Below are 20,259 nucleotides of genomic sequence, written 5' to 3' on the forward strand. Positions count from 1 at the left end.
TCCAATGTGCCACCTACAAAATACTGGTATAACTACAGATGTTGTCCTTCCCATGCATGCTTCTTTCAGTTTTTAGGTCTTTGCTGCAATCTGCCTTTACCTAAGGCAACTTTTTCTTTCATTCAGTCCTCCTCTCGACCAATCCACACATCACTCATAGCGTAATTGTAACATTTAAAGAACACTAGTTGATAATGGTTTAAGGTCAGTCAGTCAGTCATTCTCCAATCCACTATATCCTAACACAGGGTCACTGGGGTCTGCTGGAGCCAATCCCAGCCAGCACAGGGCGCAAGGCAGGAACAAACCCCGGGCAGGGCGCCAGCCCACCGCAGGGCACACACACACACACCAGGGACAATTTAGGATTGCCAATGCACCTGACCTGCATGTCTTTGGACTGTGGGAGGAAACCCACGCAGACATTAGGAGAAATGCAAACTCCATGCAGGGAGGACCCAGGAAGCGAACCCAGGTCTCCTTACTGCTAAGCAGCAGCGCTACCAGCGTGCCACCGTGTATGATTTAAGGTTTCTAATATTTTTAAGTTGATGCTAATTGTACTTGCTCTAATATTATTTCACTGAAGTCCCATTGAGTATAGATTTGAAGCTTAATGCCACCAAAACCTAAGGCACTAAACCATTTTCTTTGTTTGAGAAATATGATGCATGGTGTTCCCAAATAAGTGGCTTCTACATATCTGTTTAAATGCATTAACAATAGGTCATTATTGATTTATACCGATTCTGTACTGTGTTTAGTTTTACAGGCTAAAGAAATATTGTGATAAAAATATATACTGCTCAAAAATTAAAGGAACATTTTTTAATCAGAGTATAGCATCAAGTCAGTGAAATTTCTGGGCGATTAATCTGGTCAGTTAAGTAGCCGAGGGGGTTGTTAATCAGTTTCAGTTGCTTTGGTGTTAATGAAATTAATAAGAGGTACATTAGAGGGGCAACAATGAGAAAAAATACAAAACAGGAATGGTTTTTGCAGGCGGAGGCCACTGACATTTTTCCCTCCTCATCTTTTTTGACTGTTTTTTTTCACTAGTTTTGCATTTGGCTAAGGTCAGTGTCACTACTGGTAGCATGAGATGATACCTGGACCCTACAGAGGTTGCACAGGTAGTCCAAATTCTCTTGGATGACACATAAATATGTGCCTTTGCCAAATTGTTTGCTGTGTCTCCCAGCACAGTCTCAAATGCATGGAGGAGATTCCAGGAGACAGGCAGTTACACTTGGAGAGCTGCACAGGGCCATAGAAGGTCCTTAACCCATTAGCAGGAACAGTATCTGCTCCTTTGGGAAAGGAGGAACAGGATGAACACTGCCAGAGCCTTACAAAATGACCTCCAGCAGGCCACTGGTGTGAATGTCTCTGAGCAAACAATCAGAAACTCACTTCATGAGGGTGGCCTGAGGGCCCAACATCCTCTAGTGGGCCCTGTGCTCACTGCCTGGCACTGTGTAGATCGATTGGCATTTGCCATAGAATATCAGAATTGGCAGGTCAACCACTGGCACAATGTGCTTTTCGCAGATGAGAGTGGGTTCACCCTGAGTACAATTTACAGACGTGAAAGGGTCTGGAGAAGCCGTGGAGAATGTTATGCTGCCTGTAACATCATTCATTCAGCATGACCTGTTTGATGGTGGGTCAGTAATGGTCTGGGGAGGCATATCCATGGAGGGACGCATAGACCTCTACGGGCACCTTGACTGCCATTAGTTATTGGGTTGAAATCCTTGCACCCATTGTCAGACCCTATGCCGGAGCAGCAGGTTTTGGGTTCCTTCTGGTTCATGACAATGCCCAGCCTCATGTGGCAGAGTATGTAGGCAGTTCCTGTAGGATGAAGAAATTTTTACCATTGACTGGCCCCCCATGCTTGCCTGACCTAAATCCAATAGAACAACTCAGGGACATTATGTTTCAGTCCATTTGATGCCGCCAGGTTGCACTTCAGACTGTCCAGGAGCTCAGTGATGCCCTGGTCCAGATATGAGAGGAGATCCCCCAGGATCTGTTGTCTCATTAGGAGGATGCCCCAACGTTTTCAGGCAAGCATACAAGCACATCGGGGCCATAAAAACTACTGAATATGATTTTGAGTTGCTGCAATGAAATTTTGGCAAAATAGACTAGCCTGTCGCATCATTTTTTCATTTTGATTTTCGGGATGTCTTTGAATTCAGCCCTCTGTACATTGATAATTTTATTTCCATTTATGGAAACAATGTTGCATTGTTACTTACCCTATGTAGTTTGTAGTTAACACTGAGAAAAAAATGTAATCTCCTTTTTTCATGCAGGATGGAGATAACAAGGTTTTTGATAGAATATATGTCCTTAATGACCAACGCTGAACAACAGCAAACAGTTTCAAAAATGTTAATGAAAAAATTACGTGGATTATGTGACACAAAATGGCATGAGAAGCCATCCAGTTATGTGTTGACAATGTCCCAAACACGCGTATTTGTACTAAAATAATGTTATATAGACTATGTCCTAAAAAAATCTCTTGGTCAATAGTGAAACATGCTGAAACATCACCAAGCATTTGAATTGAAGACCCATCTACAACTTTATTCATTGGTGATGAGTCCAGCCCAATAACAAATTATTGTCTGGATAATATAGAGTTTCACATGACATAACCTTTGTAAAATGCCCTGAGAGATGTGAACAATTGAAGATAAACAGTTAAAGAAACGTGAATGAAAACATTATCAGGAAGACAACGTGTGCATATCCAAGATGCTTCAACAAGCATAAGGTCAGTTTATCCATGCAATTTCCTAGTCTGAAACTAAGTAATTCTAAGGCACTTCACTGTTGATATTAATATAAATGTAATGACTGGGGGGCGGTCTAGAGTTCAATGCTTGGTGGTGTTTTAGCATGTTTAATTGTCATCCATGAGAGTGTTTTCTGGAAGTGGTTTTGTTTAACAATATTTTAGCAAAAATGCATTTGTTTGCAATGTTCTAAGTGTGCACCTTGATTACTTGACATGTGGATTATACAAAATGATAAATGTGAGATTTTTGTCATGGTTGCTTTTGACTGTTGTACAACACTTGTCACCATGCTATTTTATTCAAAATTTTATCTCCATTCTGCATGAAATCTTTTTTTTTTTTTCTTAGACTTTATCACAAACTACTTGGGGTAAGTAGCATACTAAAAACATAATTTTTGTGTGGAGTGGTCCTTTAAAACCATGAAATACCTAATTATTATTTATTTGTACTTCTTATGAAAGCATAATATTCCACAATTACTCTTTTACAATCTACAACAGACTAATAAAAGCTTACATTTCATAAACTTTGAGTACACAAAATGAGTACTTGGTGGGCATGTTTGTAGCCTCTATGTGAACAGTGAGCTGTGCTGTATTTCAGTATACAATATAGAATCATTATAATTTTGTATTGGTGCAGACAAATGGCATCCTCATGGGTATGACATTACCAACAGTATGAGCTGGCATTCCATTATGCACATGAGCAGCTTCAGAGCCAACCATAGAGGAACCTATGTAAACATGAAGCCTATCACAGTTGTGTGACTTGTACGTTTTGCTGCAACAGTAAGCTGCCTAAGGACGTAAAGATACCTAAAAAGAGATGTAAAAGAGCAAACCTTCATTGAGCTTTAATGCAGCTCTAGAATATGAAACCTCTTTACATTCTAATATGTGTCTGCTGGAATAATTCCGCAATATAAGAAAATGTAATTTTTGCATTTGTTGTGATGTGTGCTTTACCGTAAGAGGTATGGATTTAACTGTTTTTGATGATTACTAACTTAAAAGGAACCTCTTGTATCTGTTTAATTTTTATTGCATATTCTGAGCTAACCATTGTCACAAAAAACAGACACAAGAGTCATAAAAAGTTTTGGGGCAGCCACCCATATAATATTCTCTGGATGCAAATGGGTAAATTGCTAGTACTGATGTGCTCAGAACGGAGTCCAAAACAGAACTGATGAGGTTAGTCAAATATGGCAGCTTTAAAGGCCAGAAAAGGAAGTAAAGTCATCAAGGGCGAATGGGTCCTCTTCCATAGGTTCGGACGTGACGTCATCAAAAGGGCCGGAACAGGAACTTTCTTCAGTCATGGGTTCTTCACCGGAAGTGACATCATCCGGGGTCCAGAAACAGAAGTGATGTCATTAGGGCCAGGCAGAATTTCCCGTGAACGGTTTGTAAGAATGTGAGAAAAAAAGGTCATTGCACTCCCCTGGGGCCTCCTGTATAAACGGTGCATACGCACAGAAATGTTGCGTAAGAACGTTTTCACGTTCAAATCACGATGTATAAAACCTAAACTTGACGTAAAGACACGCACATTTCCACGGTACCTCATACCATGTTGTACGCAAGTTCTCTGCTCGGTTTTGCAGACTGGCGGCACCCAGCGTCAAAGCAGTGCTACTGTTCCTGTGTGGTTATCCTTTCTTTTCCTGACACGACTTTATAAATACACTGAAATTAACGGCATATTGTTTATTAGTTTAATGCATCTGATTGTAATTAACCAGTAACAATATAATGGTCCACGGAATGATCAAACTATTCCAAATACCATGGCTGCTTTAGCGTTGTTACTCTTACAGCACCTTATTTTACTTCTTTTAACTGCTCCTGTTTGGGGTTGCCACAGCAGATCATCTTTTTCCATATTACTCTCACTGCACCACTCGGAGCAGTTGATCGGAAAGAGAATTATCGGTATAAAGCATCAAGCACACACTGCCTCAGCTATGCTTCCTATTTGAACAGTTTCTCACATGGCAAACGCTTCAAACCTTTCCTGTACGGACCTCACGGTTCAGAAAGAGTTTCATCCCAAGAGCTCTAAACACACTCAATCAAGTGATCCTTGTAGAACTACTGTACATATAAGTAGAATTACCTCACTGTAAACTTGCACTACAGTTATAATATTGCACAACCTGAGCCACTTTATAAAGTGCGTATTTACATATTATGACAATATAATTTTTAAGATGAAATTCAGCAAAATATGTTTATTATACAGATAAAACTTTAACTTCATTTAAATAATCTATATTGTTAATAATTAAAGGTTGTTCCTGCCTCGCACTGTATGCTTCACTGGGACTGGCGTGAAGGATAGAATAATTAAACATGTACTACGAAGATATTTCAATGTTTCTTAAAAGTTTTGAAGAATCAGTGCTCTAAGCTTACAGATGACTTAACGTCTATTACAGAGCTGATTGTGTGGCGATTGGTTGCTTGGAGAAAGAAAAGGAAGGACAGGAATTGCAGGTTAGTACGTTTGAAAGAGACAGTACTGCAGGGGCGGCCACGCCAATATACAGTATATTGAATATAAAACAGAAAGAGAAAATAACGACACAGCTAAAAATGCAGCTGCAAATTTCGACAAAAGTTAAAACGCTTGTGTCATGAGCACGAGGCGGCTATGCAGTGTTCACAATGGACGTGGCCATCCGCCGTGCATAAGATATCATATTGACATTGGCGGGCGAAGGGGCCACCGATTCTTTCTCTACCCAGGGCCGCCACAAGCCTAGAGCCGCCCCTGAGTACTGCTGCAATAAATTATTTCATCGAAGGTTGCGCACAATCACTGCGCCACCGTGTTTCCATGTTTAATAACATGCTTTAACTCCTATCATCATGAAAATGATATCACGTATACATCTCAGTATTTTAGTTATTCAGAGAGCTGTAATATCACAAATGTAATGGATTCTGTGTCCTGTCGGAGATAGAGAAAGCCAGTTTAAGAAGAAGCACATAGTGATTCATACACACAGAGCACATGGAAGAACACATACCTGTACAAAACAAAGCATTTAACGTGCTACTTCACTTACGATGTGATTTGAGAAACTAGTTAAACGATTTTAAGATGAAGTTTATGATGTTCTACTTTAATGACAAAATAAACTATGTGATTAAAGTGGAAATTTTGAGATTGAAGTTGACATTTCGTGCTTTTTTTTCCCCTCTGTAGCCTAATAACCCTTTTCACGGTAACTCTGATATGTGACAACTTCTTTTTTTTTTTTGGGCACTGTGCGACTTTGTAAACTTGAGCTTTCGACTTTCTCCGACACGCTATGTCACTCGATCAACTTCCTTTTGTTGTTTATACCACTGTTTAAACCAGCAAATAGTAAGTTTTTCCTTCCCTCCACTTGGTATTCGCTGAAATTCTTCCATTTTCACTATTGCTTTTCCCATTGTCTTCACGGAATGCTGAGCTTAAGGGCTATTTATATTGATTTGCATATTCAAAGAGGCGTAATTCTGGGAGGAGTTGGGGCGGGACAGTAGGCACGTGCACGAGCGTTACTTTTCACGCTGTCCGGGATTTATGTAGCGGAAGAACGCGGAAGTTGGCGAATGCACAGATTCCTGCATCTGGATTTTTCTGTGCGTAACCACATTTCGACTTTTGTGCTTACGTCATGTTATAGTGCGAATTCTACGCACAGCGTTATGCATGAGGCCCCTGGTCTGGCGTAGAATTACTTCATTTAGACTCTTTAGCTGCCTCCCATGCACACATGTGTGACACAATGAATATTATTACATACAGTTATTAACACGAAAACTAAAACTAAGGCAAATATTTTTAAAGTGATTGGTGTATCAATTATCTTTTAACAGTTCTGAAAATTTTGAAATAATTTCATAAATAATAATTATTTTTTTTCCCATTGCAACATTTCTGTTCCAGTTTTTTAAAAGCCAGTCTTTCAGTCTTGTATGTAAAATTTAACATATCTCCAGTTAGCTGGTGCCCTGTCCAGGGCTGATTTCTGTAGTGCCTCTGATTCTACTTGTATAGACTCCCAGTGATCGCCTAATTTGCATTAAACAGATGTGAGATTTTTATGATATTTATAACTATAAAATAGTTTGTTCATGTGAATTTTCAGAGAATATTTATTTGTGAAGATATTAGGAGCCATAAAAAACTTTTTTATATCAGTCCCTCAATCAGTACAACTCATTGAAATTTAGGTGTTTGGTATGAAATCATTCCGCACAGCTTACACATTCTAAAGCAATGAATAGATTGTATTTTTTTTTGTTCTGCATGTATCATTCATGTATTTGCTCTCTGTTTTCTTTCACAAAAAATTAGTATAAAAGATTTTAAGAGAGGGTGGCACTGTGGCGCAGTAGGTAGTGCTGCCGCCTTGCAGTTAGGAGACCCGGGTTCACTTCCTGTGTCCTCCCTGCATGTTTGCATGTTCTCTCCGTGTCTGCGTGGGTTTCCTCCAGGTACTCCGGTTTCCTCCCACAATCCAAAGACATGCAGGTTAGGTGCATTGGCGATTCTAAATTGTCCCTAGTGTGTGCTTGGTGTGTGGGTGTGTGTGTGCCCTGCCCGGGGTTTGTTTCCTGCCTTGCGCCCTGTGTTGGCTGGGATTGGCTCCAGCAGGCTCCCGTGACCCTGTAGTTAGGATATAGCGGGTTGGATGATGGATGGATGGATGGATTTTAAAAGAATGTTTGTTTATGTATGAATATATCATGCACCTTAGAATAACTTCGGATGGAGAAGATAGTTATTAATATTTTTTGATAAAATATTTAAAAAATTCAATACTTCAAATGAACATTAGAAGTTTCCTTTGAATAACATTTTTAAAAGCTGGGCTCTGTCACAATGACTATACAGTTGTTTACTTGTCACCATTGTGACAGTAATTCTTGTTTGCTGTGCATTTTGGAGTTGGACTCTTTTGTTTTTTCACTTCGGAAAATCTTAGTCTTAATCTTGCTTAAGCATTGATTGTATTTAGAAATAATGACAGTGGAGTTACAAATCATTTTGTTTTCCATTAGCTTGCTAGATATAGCATGAATGTGAGAAAAATAGTTTATTACCTAGACACCAAGAATAGATTGTGGGTGACATAAAGGAGATTAAAATAAGAGAAGCCTTATCTGTGCCGTACTTTCCTGCTTTCAGATATAAACGTCTGTGAATTTTCTGTACACTTGGAAGCAGTACTGAATTAATTTTGTAAAACTGTGCTATATTTAATATGTATGTGTGTTTTATGTGTGCCTGTACATATACCATTCTTTTATGTAAATAAATGGGAGATCATCTTCTGTTAACTCGGCACAGCTATAAAAATAGTTTATTTTAAAAATGTATAGGGGTGAGCTGATTCCATTGAAATCATAGAGTTGACATAGAAATATACAAAAACCCTTCTTCCTCCTAGGCAAATCTTTGCATAGACATGTTTTATGAAAAACTGGTGGATAAGCATGTTTTCTCTGATCAGAGTATAAGAAAAGCAGTGCAAATTTTCCACAGTACAGTATAGTCAATTTTGTTTTTAAAAATGATTGACTTTGATGAAGATTCTAAAGAGTAAACATTTTGAATAAATAATCTCTACTTTAATGAATTCATGTTCTTTTTTTGTTTACTTGGAATATTGTATATTTAGATTTTAATTAAAATTTTAAAGTCATTCCTTTCAGAATTAAGTTATATTGTGTAAGAATTCTGATGTTGACTTTGGCAACAAATTGTCACTCACTAAGTGTTTGAGAGAGGGGCTGTAACAATAAAGAGACTTAAAGATGGCTTTTTTAAAAGATGCTTATGTTTTTGGCCTTTTCAGAATAGCTCCTTGCTCCCTGTAAATGTGTTACCAGTGTTACTGCATAGTGTGTTAGTGACAGTGACGAATCAGATTAACGTTCTCAATAAGATGTGATATTTGGGCAATTTCAAGAATGAAACCTTTACAACTGAGCAGCAAGATTAGGACTGAAGTCTGTGTGTTTGCTTTTGTCAATTACGTTTCCAGTTTGTTTCCATATTAATTCTCTTTGATCATAGATTTCACTACATGCAAGTATAATTAAGCTTTGATGATGGTCAGAAAATTCATTTTTAAGATCTAGAATTCAGAGGAAATATTTTTGACCAAGGTTACATTTTGGTACTGTACAAGCACTGGCTCAAAGTTCACTTGTCTTGGATTTGAGTCGCCACTTATTGTCTATATAGAGTTTGAGTGTTCTCCCAGTGGGTGCTTAGGTTTACCTCCAGGTAATTTTTGCTTCCCCACCCCGAACCGCCACTACATCACATTACATGTGAGTGTTAGAGAGAGGTTGGAAGCATGCACTAATCGCACATTGTTGCACCCATGCCCCAACAAACCAATGCCAATGCTGCCACCAATCTCCAAGTGTTTCCCTGTAAGTTTAAGGACCTACTTGCAGGGCTGGATGTAGGTTAACAACATACCCAGGATGAAGCAATTGCAGGCCTGACTCAAGGGACCAGCAGAGCAGAGTCACTTCTGGCATTTACAGGATTTAAACCAGCAACCTTCTGATTGCCCATGCAGATCCCTAGCCTCCGAGCCACCACTCTGCCCTGTTAAGTTGAATATTAGGTTGAGTGGTAATTTCATCTTGGCCTAGAGTGAGTGTTAATGTAGGTGGATTTTTGGGTTGGCTCTGTAATGGAGTGGCATCATGTTTAAGGCAGCTTTCTTTTTTTGTTTATGTAATGTAATGGACTGGCATTTTGTTCAAGGCAGCTTTCTTTATTTTGTTTATAAAAGTTATGGAAACATAAAATAAGAGGCAATACACTTAAAATGACCCTCTTCCTGAGTAAGCTATCATCCATTTATGCTGTGAGCAAATATACTGTAACAAGCAATAAACAAGAATAAGCACTGAAATACATCACATATATATACAGAACATTATTTCCTGGGGTAATTAACTTATTTTTTTCTGACTTTAAAAATAACTCATATCACTCATCTGTGAGAGAAAATGTCTTGAGTTTTCTTTTCACATTAAGTACAAATTATACAATATTTGTGATAATTTATTTTGGGACTAGTTCTTCTTGTGCTTAGCTAGATTATTAATATACCTATAATTGTGTGTCTCCAGTACTGAGTTAGTTACATAGAACAAAAACCTGCAGCCATACTTCTTTCAGTTTTTAGGTCCTTCCTGCAATCTGCCTTTACCTAAGGCCACTTTTTCTTTTGTTCAGTCCTCCTCTCGACCAATCCACACATCATTCATAGCGTAATTGTAACATTTAAAGAACACTAGTTGATACTGCTTTAAGGTTTCTAATACTTTTTGTTTAAATTGATGCAAATTGTACTTGCCATATTATTTCACTGAAGTCCCACAGAGTGTAGATTTGAAACTTAATGCCACTAAAACCTAAGGCACTAAACCATTTTGTTTTTTTAAGAAATATGATGCATAGTGTCCCCCTAATAAGTGGCTTCTACATATTTGTTTAAATGCATTAAAAATAGATCATTATTGATATATACCGATTCTTTACTATGTTTAGTTTTACAGGCTAAAGAAATATTATTCTCCATATCAGACTATCCTATGAATTTACTGGCTAATCGCAGTCAAGAGGATGTATGAACAAAGTCAAGAAAGTTAATCTAATGATTTCCAAGGTTAAGATCTAGTTTCTAGGAGTTTCTCAGGTAGACATTGTACAAGACCAAACAGGCAGAAAATTGGCAGGTAAACCTTACAAAACACCTCTGGTATTCATTTGAGTAAACTAACACTATAATCATAAAGATTAGGGCAATGACAAATAAAAATCAAAGACTAATTTGAACGTTTTACTATAATTTACATGTTGTGTTTATTGTTTGAAAAATGTTTAGAAATCAGACTGTAGTTTCAGTAGTACTGCAAGTGTACCCCAAATTAACTGTTTGGGAGTCTTTGAAGAGGTAGTTTTTTTCTGAATAGATTTTTCTAGTGGTAGATAAAGATATGAATATATTATAGTTTATATCATTACAGAGGAGGTAGGCTTAACATACTGTACATGATGTTTTAAATAGCATACCTGCTTTTGTTTCTTTTAACAGGTTGTTTTTAATAATATATAATACCATGTATCAAACAAGCAAAGAGTTAATGAAGATAGATGGCAGTGATTGGGTAGTAAATGGAGTTTTTTAAAAAAAAGAGCATGTTTATTGTCTACAATAAATGTTCTGTTTGATAAAGAGAATGCTGGCAAAGAACCATTGGCCCTGTCTGTTTTATAAACCCCACTTAATTCAACTTTATGTTCAAAGGAAAGAATAGGTATGTTCTTTTTTGCTAAAGATGATATGATAAAAGGAATTCCATCTGAGGAATTGGAAGAAGACTGTGGAACAATGCATGGTGGAAATTTTGTCAAGACGTAGTTTGAGCCTAGTTATTGCAAGTCATATACAGTAGAGTCTCGCTTATCCAAAATAAACGGGCCAGCAGAACGTCGGATAAGCGAAAATGTTGGATAATGGGAGGTGTTAAGAAAAAGCCTATTAAACATCAAACTATGTTATCATTTTACACATTACAAACCTAATAATCATGTTTTACAACAAAACAACAGAATAAATTAACTGAAAAAATGAACTTACAGTTATAGAATTGTCCGAAGTTAAATACAGTATGTACTGTACTTAAAAAGTTCAGTCCTGTGATGATTTAAAGACATTTTTAATCGTAGTCTGCATTCTTGACGAGTGCCGTTTCTTTGCTGCCAAGTCTCGCCATCTTTGCAGCATCATAATGTCGATTCCTGTAGCAGCTTCTTGTTGCTCAATGTAATTAATTGCAGTTTCTAGAGCCTTAACTCTGTCACTCATATAGTCACCATCCGTACGAGCGTATACTGTTTACTGCAGTATTGTGACTGTGTTTATGCTGTGATGTGCGAATTCCCATCTTGTACCCAAAAACACGAAGTTGAGTCTCAGTACTTTAGCAACACCAGCTTTATTCAGCTTGAAACAGCAACAGCGCAGTTATTTATTGTAGTGGGATGTACTGCTCTCCTATACACAGACACAGCAGTCAGGCAGGTTCAGGGGAAAGTAATATTGTGCCCTGCACATTTATAATGTACTTTGTTCCTTGTATCACCCATCGACGGCAGGCGCTTATAGCATGTCCGCGATCTTTTCGGATTTGCTTTTATGGCGAACTGCTACAGTGCTTGGAGACTGCGATTGCTTTGGGACGCTCTTCTGCGTGTCGTCCTGTTGGGTGGAATCCCACAAGAGTTTAGAAACTCACACCAGCCATGAGTCTTTTCATAGGTAATGTGCAGGTTAATTTGCTTTATGTATTTTTACTTTTTATTTTGTATTAATTATTTTTATATGAATAGTTTTGGGTTGTGGAACGAATCATCTGAGTTTCCACTATTTCTTATGGGGACATTCGCATTGTTATACTGTACAAGTGCTTTGGACTGCGAGCACGTTTCCGGAACGAATTATGCTCGCAAACCGAGGTTCCTCTGTAATTAGCTGCGGTAGAGTTGGGAGCAACAAAAAATAGACTACGCTCACGCTTGCAATATGCAGTTCTTGTTGCCGATTAATGCGTTTTTTTTTTTTTGTTTTTGCGATGGGACGTCGGATAATAAGGAATGTCAAATAAGCGAAGGTAGGATAAACGATTGTATGTATGTGTTGGTTTATGTAGAGTGAAGTCTTTTTTAAAGGTCATATTATTTTACACATCTATATACTATATATATAATACAGAGTTGACTGACTCATTCATTCATTCATTAATTCACTTATTCATTAACAAAAACACCATTTCCTGTTTAGTTAAAAAGCTGGAATTTGGCAGGATGGTACACCTAGGTCAGTAGGTATCTTCTAAGAAATGACATTTTGATATATTGATAGAGGTATTTGAAGGGTTCTTCAATGTACCACTAACATTAATACACTCCAATCTCAAGCCCCCACCTGTTTTGTTGATATCCTGTACTAAAATGACATTAGCAACTTGGAGAACTTCCTGTAATTTGGTTTTACTTCAACCACTGCAAGGGATATTATGTGGTGTTTGCTGTGAAGGTGAAGGAGAAAGGTTCTGTAAAGGTCAAGTAAAACGTGTTTAGTAATAAAGCTTAAGTCAGGTTGCCATAGAGGGAGAGAGAAATACTGTTGAAGTGGTTTCCTCACGTCCAACACAGCTTAGTTATCCCGTCCAATATGATTAAAGTAGTGGAGGTGAACAACTGTACATATACTGCAGTTTACAATTTATTCCTTTTTACCTGTTCTTTTTTGTACATTCCTTACTTATGTCATGTTTTGAACCTTTAATCCTTCATAAAAAGTTCTTCCCTTCGTTGTTTACATTTCAGACACCTGTGTCTTCTTTTCTTTACCAACAAAGACATCACTTCAGTACCTTTACAGGAGGAAAATCAATGCTTGAAGTGCATTCACACCCCAAAAGCTCCCACTGCACTACCAGTAATTGTTTAAGAAGCCTTTAAACATTGGTACCCACTTCAACCACTGCTGCCTCTAAATAATAGTGCTGTTTGTAATAAGTTAAAGTGCAACATGATTCTGTGTTTCAGCTTTATTGTCTAGCTATGGCTAGGGCAAAAATTAAAAAAAGAAATAATAATAAATAGAAGCTGGAACATACAACTAACAAAACACACAAAAGTAGTGCTTGAGTGAACAATGTACACAAATAAAAATCTTAAACATATAATAAGAGTAGTAGGAAAAACTCTTAATTCCCATTCAAAAGAATACATTTTTCTTTAAAACTGTGTTTTGCAGTCCCCTTCAACCAATGCATGGCCAGTGACTAAGAAAAACAAGAATTATTAAACGGCAGGAATGTTTTAGTCATGTGCAATTTTTATGTAACATATTTAGCAGTAAGGACTTCTAATGAACTAATAATATTAGCCCCTGATTTTAAAAAAAAAAAAAAAAAACTACAAATACTGCATACAAAAAGTACTGACTTAGTTACATAGTACTTCCAATACATCCAATCAACCAATGGCACTGTAACTGAAGCCCATTGTCTTTGGAAAAAGCCCTGTTTCAGTTAAAATTCATATGTATTCATCATTTAATGTAATAACAAAAGTTTTTTTTTTCTACTTGTGTCTGAGAGTATTGCAAAATATGCAAGCTGTAGAAACAAAAGCTAGATCTCCAATAAAAGATATCTCAATGGAAACATATTAGCTATCTATTAGTTAGATATTTATTCTTTTGTAAGCATGAGGAAAAGCTCAACTAAGATCTTCCTTTATGTCGGAAAAGTATACAAATATTATGACAAATGACAACATTGAACAAAGGCATTCTAAATTAAAATTCTAAAATTGCAATAGTTTTCTCTTCCCTTCTGACGTTCATACAAAATGGTATTTAAATGTAAAGTGTATGAAATTTACAATTCACATCTTTAAAGGTTGAAAGGAAAATGTAATTATTGCTGTTGTATTTTACAACAGAATCCTAGCAGTGCACTGTAAATTCAAACAAACGTTGTTACATTTAATATAGGAAATAAATACAAGTTGAAGTAATAATGGGAAACATTAATGCAAATATTTTTGCAATTATCTATAGATAATGCAATGGAAAGAGAAGAATCTCCATGATGTGTAACAACAGCTACAATAGATAAAGGGAAAATGTATCTACGATATTTATGCAAAATTTGCAGCATTCACATAAATGTATTACTAACTTATTTTAATTATCATACTACATGTGCTGTTGTATAATAAATACTAATTTCAAAAATCAAGAATTACTGAACATTTAATATGTATCAGTGGAAAGTTAGCATTATTAACTAAATATAAGAGGCAAATAGGAAGGAAAGAAAATCTTGAATATCCTACTTCTGTGCTTCCCAAACTTGGTCCTGGGGACCCACTCTGGCTGCAGGTTTTTGTTCCAACCAGCTTCTGTTTTTAATTAAACCCCTGGGCTAATTAAGTGAATGGTTATTTCCCGAGTTCTATGTTTTGGGAACAATGTAGAAATTAGAAAACTAAGTTTGGTTAAAAAAAAAAACACATATACATACTGTATATATTAATGGGAATATGAGAATAATGTTTTAATTCTAATAATTAATAATTGTTTAATTAATCCATTATTTACTTATTAGTGGTTCTGACGCTAAAGTAGTTACAGCCTTTGATTATTCAGTGTTGTTCTCCTGAGTGTCTACTCTGCTTGTTTTTAATTGTCATTAATATGATACAACGAAGGGGGAAAACTGCACAGAGAAAGGGCCAAATATAATGAAATCAACAAAAGAGAGTTAAGCATTTAAATCTACAGTAAAAGCAGAAATATTTCTAAATGCCTTATAAATGTAAAAATCATGCTTCTGTGCTTTTCTGAATGTAGAATAAAAGAAAAAATACTAGCTAATTAAATTAGATCAGAGTTATCAGGTGATGTCACTGATTATGAATTTGGTTGGAACAAAATCCTGCATCACAGTGGGTCCCCAGGACCGAGTTTGGGAAGCACTGTCCTACTACATACAGTAGGTCTAGAGGGTCATTATGGGTATATGTACAGATTGCTGTGAAATTCTTACTTGAAATATATGTTAAGAGCAAAGGAAAACTGGAAAGTTAAAGGAAAGTTTTGGAAAGGTACACTGTATGTGTTTCTAAATGTGGCACCCATTACAAGTAGAAAGGAAGTACAAACAAAACAATACTGGAGTAGGTTGCAATGCTGGAAAACCTGTGCCTGGCTATATGCTGATAATCTGTGCATACTTTGGTGTTTAATATGCTCAATTGATTTAATTATTTAGAAACTTAACAAAAAGTAAAATAAGTGATCTGCAACTGTATTTTAATGATGAGTATGGTGATATGTAAGAGAGTTGTTTCCTCTGTGAAACATATTACTGTGTAAAAGGGAAGTGTTAATTATTAAAACCCAATGATGATTAAAATTTTCATAGATATCCTAGCAGACTTTATCACAAAGATGTTTTTGGCAGGAGGTTGGCTTTTTCTGCTTCTGTGCTTAACCTATGTAACATAATGTTTATAAAAACAGACATGTGATGTTATTTTAAACTTATGCTCATTCTGAAAAAGTATATTTAATGTAGACTATTTTCATAAAATGAGGTTTATTTGTTACCCATTCCAAGGATTTGAATGACAGAAAACAGAACAGATTATAAGTGTTCCACTGTTTCATTAGTAATATTATCCTCCTGCACCAATGAAGGTCTGGCTGTGTTGCTTTATGTGTGGAATATGAAAACTGCTTCGTGTTTTTATACACTACAGTCCATGTTAAGCTTCTCACGGTGGTTTTGCTGTGCACATGATATAATTTTACACTATTACATTCAGACTTTTCAAGTAAGTTAAACTAGACATGAAATTTATAATTTTGTTAATTTAAATTGCCAACAATCCATTTCATAGCACACCATGGTCAGTGCATACAATATTAATAACAGCATTGGGCAAAAGGTAGGAGCCAAACTTGGACATGGCATCTGTCTATCAGAGGGCACACACATACAGTTACACTGGGTCAAATTAGAGTTGGCTGTTAATTCAATGTGCATGTCTTTGTGATGTAGAAGGAAAACCAAAATACTTTCAGAAAAGTCTAAGTAAACACAGTAGGAACATGAAAACTACATACAGTTTTCCAGGACCAATGTTTGAACCCTGGAATGTAGTCTTACCTACTCCAGTCTCTAGTATGCGGCACCCAAACCAATGCTAATGCTCTATGGAGAAATGTTTTGGTTTATGGCCTCTTTTGAGACAATCAGAAATAGTTCTTTTGTTTGATGTCTCCGTAACTACGGTGAATAACACTTTAGATGAATAACTCTTTTGTTTGTGAACAGAGCTAACTTCTGATATTTAATTAAGACTTCACAATTTGAAATTTTGGAATTTAATGACAGTTGTAAACAAAAAGAATTCAAATTATGCAGTATAATGTGTTGAATGATTTTGCCTTTTTATATAAACAGGCAGTGGAAAAAACTAGCAAGAATGCCAACCTGCTTTATCTGCATAACTAGATAAGTTATTTGTTATACTTTGTTTTTGTTGCGTTTGTGTTCCAAAGATTTCTCATTCATATACGGATATTTCAGGATGGGAAATGTCAGGATTTTGATCATCAACAAAAGTGGGTTAAATACTTGTAAAGAGATATTAACCTTGAGCCTATTAAATATTTGCATCCTTTTTTATGAGATCCTTTTCCACCTGAAAAGCATAAGGGAAAATAATGCATCATTTGATTTTTTTCAATTACTGTTAAAAATTATCAAGGTAGTAAGTAAGGTCAACTGTTGCTTCAAAATTGGGTCTTCTGCAAAAATACCAGGGCACAGATTGGAAAGTTGTAAACAGTAAATTTTACGCAACTGTTTGGAAATATATTTTCATAGAAAACCATAGATACATTAAACCATTTAGCAAGCAGTACAGCTAAAAGAACTAAGAAACTTTCTGCAAATGTTAGGTGAATATCAAGTAATACGATTTGTTGGTTGTAATGATCTTTCAACATTTAAACTTCTATTTTCTTGACTTTGCAAGAGATAAGAGAAGAATTGGTTGAATCTTAGATTTTTCTCATTCTAATAAAGAATTTCCAAAATGTAATTGTTGAATAACACTGAGCGGCTTCTTGACTTCTAAATCAATGAGAGCAATGTACAGTATGTCCATCCAGTGTTATTTAAAACTGTGGATTCCGTGTGTGAGTGTCATACACTGGAAGAATAGAAAAAAGTAAACTTTTTTTTTTTATGGCTATGAATGTAGCAGTATATTCAGCATCTAATGCATACTTGATACATTTATAAAGCTTTTAAATTATGTTTCTGTACATAATTAATATAGGAGCTTAGTGAACATAAAATATATTGTTATGACAATAAAGCTTTTTAAATTTGACATTTTAAAGCTGAATGAATGACACCATAATCGTTTTTGTAGTACAATATTATTACATTCATTGTTGTTTTTTCTTCTGCAGATGAATTTGCGTTCGGTTTTCACAGCAGAGCAGCAGCGTATCTTACAAAGGTATTATGAAAACGGAATGACCAATCAGAGTAAGAGCTGCTTTCAGCTTATCCTGCAGTGTGCCCAGGAAGCCAAGCTGGACTTTAGTGTGGTGCGGGTAAGACAATTTATATGTTTGGCTGAAGAGCTTATTGGGCTATGGGCTGTATGAAGTAATGCTATGGCATGGTAATTTAAATTTAGTGTAACATTTAATGTTGTCGTTAGAGATTTGTTTGCCTTTGCTTTGTTAGTCTTGTAGAATATTATTTTTTTTCCAAATTTGTGAAAGTCAGAAATTGGCTGTAATGTGATGATAATTTATTCCTATGAATTGAAAATAAGTTTGGAAAATAAATCAATGAATAATCTTAAGGTGCAATTTTTTGTTCTCCACATTAAGAATAATTTTTTGCAGAAAATTGCAAGTGAAAGTTTCAATGCAAGTTCTTAATATTGCTTTAAAAATGACTTTAAGTGAGTCTTAAAACCTCTGGAATAATATTACTTTTGAATGAAATGTTTTCATTCTATTTTACTTAATGGTTTCAGCAAAGTTAATTTTGCAGTTTATGAATAATTCATTAACAAATAACATAACTTGATATTTGTGGGAAAGGTATTAAATCTTTCTACAAACTAATGTGTGCAACCTGACCAGTTTGCACTTTTATTCTTGGTTGGCTCTGCGGCACAGTGCTGTTGCCTAATGGATTCAGTGTCTTGGGATCAATTCCCATGCCCATTCAGGACTCAACACTAACTTTTACAAGTGGTTGCCAGGCTTGACAACCAGGCATGAACTTTTGATTGTCACGTGTTATGCTCTGTGTTCATACCTAGCCGATGAGGATTGGGGTGGTATAATTCAGTTTATTAAGCAATCGTTCATAAATATTTTCACAGCTGAAACACTTCTTAATTAGCAATTAAAGTTTAAAGTGCCAGATTGTTATTTTCAAAACACTTACAGAATACATACTTCATTACTTATAATATATACTCCATTGAATAAGATTCCATCCTACAAACCAGTGAATAAAAATGAACTGCCAAAACATGGCAAATTACCAGAGTTGGGTTTAGTAAATCATGACTGATCCTAAAAAAAAATGGAAAAATGTTTTCTAATTTTGGCATAAATTCCCAAATCCCAACATAAGCAGCTTCATAGGGATTCATTGTAGGTTGCAATAAATTCAGTTATTTAAATATTTTTTTATCAAAGTACAACGTATTGTGGTAGAAATTAAATTTCTTATTAAAGAAAGAAACATCCCATAAAACGACAAATCAGTTATCAGACAGGAAAAAACTATTCATTGTATCTTTTAATTACTCCTCAGCAAAATACCTTAGGGGAGCATTCTTCAAAAGCAGTCTATTACAGCATGGTCAGAATGATCAGAATAGAGAATAGAGGTTAATTTTATAAACTATTGAATTTACATACAGTGTCAATCGATGCATACATTTAAACTGGTTGGTTCATTGGTTTAAACCCAAATGACTTATCTATACTAATAAAAGGCAAAGTCCTCACTGACTCACTCACTCACTGACTCACTGACTCATCACTAATTCTCCAACTTCCCGTGTAGGTAGAAGGCTGAAATTTGGCAGGCTCATTCCTTACAGCTTACTTACAAAAGTTGGGCAGGTTTCATTTCGAAATTCTATGCGTAATGGTCATAACTGGAACCTATTTTTTCGTCCATATACTATAATAGACTTCTGCTCGATGCCCGTGAGAGGCGGAGTTATGCCTCCCACGTAATTTAGTGCCTGCCCATATAAGGCCGTCTGTCAGCGGCAATCCAATAGAAACACTGCCGCTAAATATTCACGGGTGAAGGACTGTGCTTATGCAGAGTAAGATGAGATGGTCAGGGTGGTATTTGGTCCAAACTCGGCGAAACTGCAAGAGAAACTTTTAAGTGTCAGGTCTTAGCTAACATTAAATACAGCCGTGGACATTGCACGAGATGGCACCAGCACAGCTGGGAACCTTCGATGCATATACACCGAGCGGCTCACGTGAACTGACGCAGTGCACAGACAAAAAGCAACAGTTCCAAAGAATGCTGAACAAAAACCGAATTACACAATTGAGAAGGCAGCAAAAAAATATGAAGCATGAGATACATACAAGCATATTCATAAGTGCAGCTACTGCGGAAACAAAGCACACGGTGGAAAAAGTCAATGTCCCGCTTACGAAAGACAAACCTCATGCCGTGGAGCAATGGTAGAGGCTTCGCCTCTAGCACCGACGTACGAGGTTCGATTCCCGAGAGGGGGTGCAGTGAGT

At 36.3% G+C, this 20,259-nt stretch overlaps 1 protein-coding gene across 4 annotated transcripts in view; it reads left to right on the top strand.

Annotated features, from left to right (window-relative positions):
- The window catches only part of hdx (highly divergent homeobox), a 119,754-nt gene that overhangs the window by 43,764 nt on the left and 55,731 nt on the right, over positions 1–20,259 (top strand). For all 4 annotated transcript variants that reach the window (XM_039765945.1, XM_039765944.1, XM_039765946.1 and 1 more), the window contains one exon: positions 17,920–18,066. In XM_039765945.1, the coding sequence (XP_039621879.1) occupies positions 17,920–18,066 (147 nt within the window). The remainder of the gene's footprint in view (positions 1–17,919; positions 18,067–20,259) is intronic.

The sequence above is a fragment of the Polypterus senegalus genome, chromosome 10 (genome assembly GCF_016835505.1).
Source record: "Polypterus senegalus isolate Bchr_013 chromosome 10, ASM1683550v1, whole genome shotgun sequence".
In the NCBI taxonomy this organism is placed as follows: Eukaryota; Metazoa; Chordata; class Cladistia; order Polypteriformes; family Polypteridae; genus Polypterus; species Polypterus senegalus.